The 6000-nt window shown below is 38.6% G+C and overlaps 1 protein-coding gene across 1 annotated transcript in view; it reads left to right on the plus strand.

Annotated features, from left to right (window-relative positions):
* The window catches only part of COL4A2 (collagen type IV alpha 2 chain), a 225032-nt gene that overhangs the window by 124637 nt on the left and 94395 nt on the right, over window positions 1-6000 (plus strand). The window contains 4 exon segments of the mRNA XM_042445762.1: window positions 145-231; window positions 4167-4211; window positions 4679-4741; window positions 5614-5658. Coding sequence (XP_042301696.1) covers window positions 145-231; window positions 4167-4211; window positions 4679-4741; window positions 5614-5658 — 240 coding nt within the window.

The following is a 6000-nucleotide window of genomic DNA, read 5'->3' on the forward strand; positions in this document are numbered from 1 at the left end:
GTATGATATAATATAAAAATTACTATAATATAAAAACTGTCCCTTAAAATTGTTCACTCATGAGCATTCAAACCATATGTTTGGCTATTGCTAAGCCCGTGTTTAACTTGTTGGACATTATCCCTGCGGTTGTCTGTCCTGCAGGGTGATCCTGGCCCACCTGGTCCCCCTGGGCTTCCATCAACAAGAGAGTTGGTCATTTCAACGGATGTAATTTCAAACGAATACAAGGTAATTACAAATATGACTGAAAATCACACCGAGTATTCATTTCACAGGGAAAAGAAACTAACTCAGAAATTCCTACATGCTCTTTTTTCACAAAAATAGTGAATATTTGTGTCCATAGTTTGCATGTTGAAAATGAAACAGTACAATCATTTAGTTAAACTTTCTTCTGGAAGCCATACAATTTTTTACTGAACCCCATAATTCTATTGAACTGAACAGCACCATATTTTCAACTGAATAATCACAAAATCATTCCAGAGTCATGAGGAAGGAATGGAACAATAGCAGTAACATAAGATTGACCATATTGATTCAAATTAACTCTGCTTTACTACACTTGGGGGGGATTAACTTATTTCACTGCAACATTTTATTTAAGTCGAGGATATAAAATGAATCATGAAAGGTACAAAATGGAGCAACAATAACAATATTCCTAGTATTCTGGCAAAACTTTCCTTACCCTTTGTCAATCACAGGCCAGCATGATGAAACGCCATGGTAGATAGCTACAAAAGGGGTCAATCTGCTCAAGGGTAGAATGGGGACAACAGTTTAATGAGTTAGTAATGAAACCATACCCTAGGCAAGATTCTGACGCCTTTCTTTTTACCATAATACAAAATGGTTAGACAGTCGGGAAGAATGGAAATCATCTTTCTCTTTGTTCTTTAATCTTTATTCTTTATGTCTTGCTTTGTGGGGGTTTCCCCTCTTTTTTCATTTTAATGCATCTATATAATCTCAATAAAAATATTCATAATAATTTTAAAAAAAGAATCTAAGGTCTGTTGCAGAACAGTGTTACTACCAAAAGTGGCTCACCATGAAAATCACTTGTTTTGGTGTTTCTGAGGAGATTATCACACTGACAAAAACAGATGGGAGCATAATGGTATGCTCACGTCAATGTTGGACAATAATGCAATAATTATCACACAACATTGCGTGACGTCGCGATTATCCCCTGAATAAAGAGGAATTCTAGCACTGCTTTTTATTTTTATTTTTTTCCGTGAATAAAAAGTGGCACTAGAATTCCTTATTCACGGGATAATTGCAGGATAATCATGACATCATGTGATAATAATTGTGTTATCGCTCAATACTGATGGGAGCACACCACTATGTTCCCATCTTTTTTGCCAGCATGATAATCTCCTTATTTTATAAAAGTGCTCCCCTGTACATTTCTTAAGCGGCTTGGCTGTTTTCCCCTTATAAACCTTTTACTATTTGCATTGCATAGCCAACAACAAAACTTCTGTTTCAGGCAGTAAAGTGAAGTGATGCAAAATATATCTTTAGATCATGTGCTCTATAAACTCAAGGAGCACAAACATACACACACACACACACACACACACATTCATTCTGATGGCTATAGGATGCAGTCCCTATGGTCACTATACCACCCTGTGGGCACTGTGTCTATGATGGCAAAAAGACATAGAATCATAGAATCATAGAGTTGGAAGAGACCGCAAGGGCCATCCAGTCCAACCCCCTGCCATGCAGGAAATCCAGATCAAAGCATCGCCGACAGATGGCCATCCAGCCTCCGTTTGAAGACCTCCAAGGAGGGAGACTCCACTACACTCCGAGGAAGTGTGTTCCACTGTCGAACAGCCCTTACTGTCAGGAAATTCCTCCTAATGTTGAGGTGGAATCTCTTTTCCTGCAGCTTGCATCCATTGCTCCGGGTCCTAGAGCAGCAGAAAACAAGCTTGCTCCCTCCTCAATATGACATCCCTTCAAGTATTTAAACAGGGCTATTATATCACCTCTTAACCTTCTCTTCTCCAGGCTAAACATCCCCAGCTCCCTGAGTCGTTCCTCATAGGGCAAGGTTTCCAGACCTTTCACCATTTTAGTCGCCCTCCTTTGGACATGCTCCAGTTTCTCAATGTCCTTTTTGAATTGTGGTGCCCAGAACTGGACACAATATTCCAGGTGGGGCCTGACCAGAGCAGAATATAGTGGCACTATTACTTCCCTAGATCTAGATACGATACTTCTATTGATGCAGCCTAAAATCGCATTGGCCTTGTTAGCTGCCGCATCGCACTGTTGACTCATGTTCAACTTGTGGTCTACTTGGACTCCTAGATCCCTTTCACATGTTGTCTCCTTGAGCCAGGTGTCCCCCATCCTATATTTGTGCATTTCATTTTTTCGCCCTAAGTGCAGTACCTTACATTTCTCCCTGTTGAAGTTCATTCTGTTAGCTGTGGCCCAGCTTTCTAGTCTATTCAGATCATTTTGAATTTTGATCCTGTCCTCTGGAGTATTAGCTATCCCTACTAATTTGGTGTCATCTGCAAATTTGATAAGTATTCCCCCAATTTTTTCCTCCAAGTCATTGATAAAGATGTTGAACAGTACTGGGCCCAGGACAGAGCCTTGTTACTTCTCTCCAGGATGAAAAGGTGCCATTGTTGAGCACCCTTTGGGTTCGGACAGTCAACCAATTACAAATCCACTTAACAGTTGCCTTGTCTAGCCGACATTTTACAAGCTTGTTTGCAAGAATGTCATGGGGAACCCTGTCAAAGGCCTTACTGAAATCAAGATGTACTATATCCACAGCATTCCCTTCATCTACCAAGCTGGTAATTTTATCAAAGAAAGAGATATGACTTGTTTCTCTGAAACCCATGTTAACTTTTTGTGATTATGGCATTGCCATCTAGATGTTCACAGATTCTCTGTTTAATGATCTGCTCCAGAATCTTTCCTGGTATTGATGTCAGACTAACTGGATGATAATTGTTGGGATCCTCTTTTTTTCCCTTTTTGAAGATGGGGACAACGTTTGCCCTCCTAAAACCAATCTCATATAACCATATTACACAATGCCTAGCGAACCTGACAAGATACTGGTCTCCAGTGAGCTCAAGATGCATATAAAATGTTAGCTGACAGAAGGATGACTGATTAAAGAAATCAGTTTGGCTACAGCCAAGAGAGTGATGTGATCTTTTCCAGCTAGGAAAAGTCAACACAGTCAACGTGCAGCACCTACCATTTCACAGTAGAAGTGTAAAAGGAAACAAGGTCCCACGTGCTGTTGATGGTCCAAAAAATTTATTATCTTAAAAAGCCCAGCACATTTCGGCCTTGTCCCTAACTGACCTTATTCAGGGGCTGTTGCCAGAAATTTCTGGAATTGCCCACTACATTCTCAACAAAGTGGACACTCTGAGTATTAGAAGGAAGGCATTTTTAAGATAATAACATTTTTGGGCACATGGGACCTCGTTTCCTTTTACTCTTCAGCTTCTACCATTGCCAGTAAATTGGAGGTACACTACCAAATTTCAGAAGCACTCTAAAACAAAGCATGTAGGAAAGTGTTCCTTATTTTAGATATACTTGCACTTCTGGAACCTTTCAGGAAGTGCTATTTTCCTCTATTTTAAAGGCATTCTGCACATATTTTGTTTTAGCCTGGATATACAGTTTAAACAAACTGGACGTCTTTTCCTGCAGCTTTCAAAATTTCATCTCCATGCAAAACAAAATTTTGCTGCCATGCCACGGCACTCAGTTTTGTCAGTGCAGATCAGACTATGGCCTAGTGCAGAAGCAGAGGTCCAAAACTGGAACCAGTGCACTGATGTTATCTAATCTACTGCCTAAAAATATAGGAAATTTAGAACGAAATGAATTTAAGATTCTCTCCCAATTTTCAATTCTGACCTCCTCTTTTCTATTCCCTGGTAATGGAAAAATGTCAGTGGACTGCCAATGCTGGTTTGTCTCCAGGGTCAGCAAGAGTGTCTCTAAAGATACATCAGTGCAGCCAGCTTACATCTAAAATTTTACATGTCCAGTTATAAATGTAGTATAAGACTAGGCTGTATCCTAAACGTGCTTTTTATTATTAATACAAAAATGCACGCATTAAATGCTCTGTTTTTATATATTTTTAGGGTGTGAAAGGAATAAAAGGAATAAGGGGACAACCTGGAATTCCGGTAAGTACATAGAAATGAATTACCATCACTCCTGTGTTTAATATCTGTAATGATATAACAGGAAATGGCAGAGTCGCCATATGCCATACTTAGATAGTGTTTTCCACTTTTAAAATGCCTTGACTGGCAATATTATGGTGCAGAATTATAGAACTACAACAGAAATAAACTGAGTTCATTATTAAACTTTCATAATAGAGTTTTGCTTTTGTTTATAATTCCTAAACCAAAAAGATTTCCTTCTTAATTCAATGCAAAATCCTGGATACAAAATCAGAAAAGATTACAGTTGCTATATTTGCAAGTATGGAAAACAAAACAATGGCTCATAGATTGGAAACTCTCAATATGCATCCCAATACCCAAGAAGAATACACAAGATAATCTCCATGCCATATGCTGTTATGCTAAATTTAACTGTGATAATAAATTAGATCTAAGTTTTTGTTTCTGTTTATTGGAAATAGGGTTTCTATCCATATATTTCAGAAAAGGGAGAAGATGGAGTGACAGGCTTTCCAGGACCAAGAGTAAGTATATTATTAAAACCAAGGAGAAATTATTTATTTCTTATTAATTATTTGATATATTTTTCTTCTGTTTTTCTTGCCTAAGAAAACTGCATGAAATTCATGGGGTTGCCATAAATTGATAGGAGACTTGAAGGCACACATTCAGACAAAGAGAGGACACCAGATTCACACTTTCACATTGAAAACCAATGTGAACCAAATTGGAGTCAAATATACAGCTGTTTAATTTCTATTTAGTTTTAGTTGCTGATAATCTGACAGATAGATTCCATGAGATCCAGTAATCTCCATAGTGAGAATAGAAAATGCCACCACAGTTCAGGTGTATTATGTCCCTTGCCAGGAGATATATATCTGTGTTGGTTTTAATCTAGATTCCATTATGTCTTTTCCCTAACTTATTCCCACATGTGGGGTGGCAAGATTGTACCTTCTCGCCCCATGCTTCAGACATGTCTGTTCCATTTAGACTACTCCAGAACATCTTTGTGTGGGTTTAATGCCTAAGCAGTATTCATGTTTATATTCATGAAACCTGACAGATGTTTCCAGTTTGTATGTGGGTCTGGGGAATTTGAACCAGTACATCTGGTTTTATGTACACTGGGTTTCAAGTGAGTCCAGTCTATTCTCATGTCACACACACATACAGAAATCCAGGGATGTCAGTATAGGACAGGTATACCTAGTGGGTAGGGTGGGAAGATGTGGTCTAAATCTTCATGTGTAGGAAGAAAATGGAAATGTTACTGAATTTGGCTTTTAAATCTTATTCTCTCTTATAGTTTCATACATAATAAAACATATTTCAGAAAGGAGCAGAAGATGAATGAATTGATTAACATTATGTTTATTACTATAATTTATAGGGTTTGCCAGGAATCAATGGCCTCAAAGGAGCTGATGGAAATGTGGTAAGTGTGCACTCTCAAAATTAGGATCCTGAGATAAGTGAATCTATGAGCCTGTACAGACAGGCCAAAGTAAAACTGCTTTGGGTCACTTTGGAGGTATGCTGTTTAAATGATGCATGAGTCCTAAAAGGCAAGAAGCTAAGGACTGGAGTGCAGCTTCTGGCCTCTTATGTTGTGTGTGTGTCATTTAAACAACATACTTCCAAAGTGGCCCAAAGCAGCTATTTTGGCCTGTCTGTATGGACCATATGGAATGTCAGAGATAAAGCTTCCTATCTCCTTTTCCCCCCAACACACCTGAGGAGAGTGAAGGCCATCCACAGCAATGTGAGATAATAATAA

Source organism: Sceloporus undulatus, chromosome 1, assembly GCF_019175285.1.
Source record: "Sceloporus undulatus isolate JIND9_A2432 ecotype Alabama chromosome 1, SceUnd_v1.1, whole genome shotgun sequence".
Lineage (NCBI taxonomy): Eukaryota > Metazoa > Chordata > Lepidosauria > Squamata > Phrynosomatidae > Sceloporus > Sceloporus undulatus.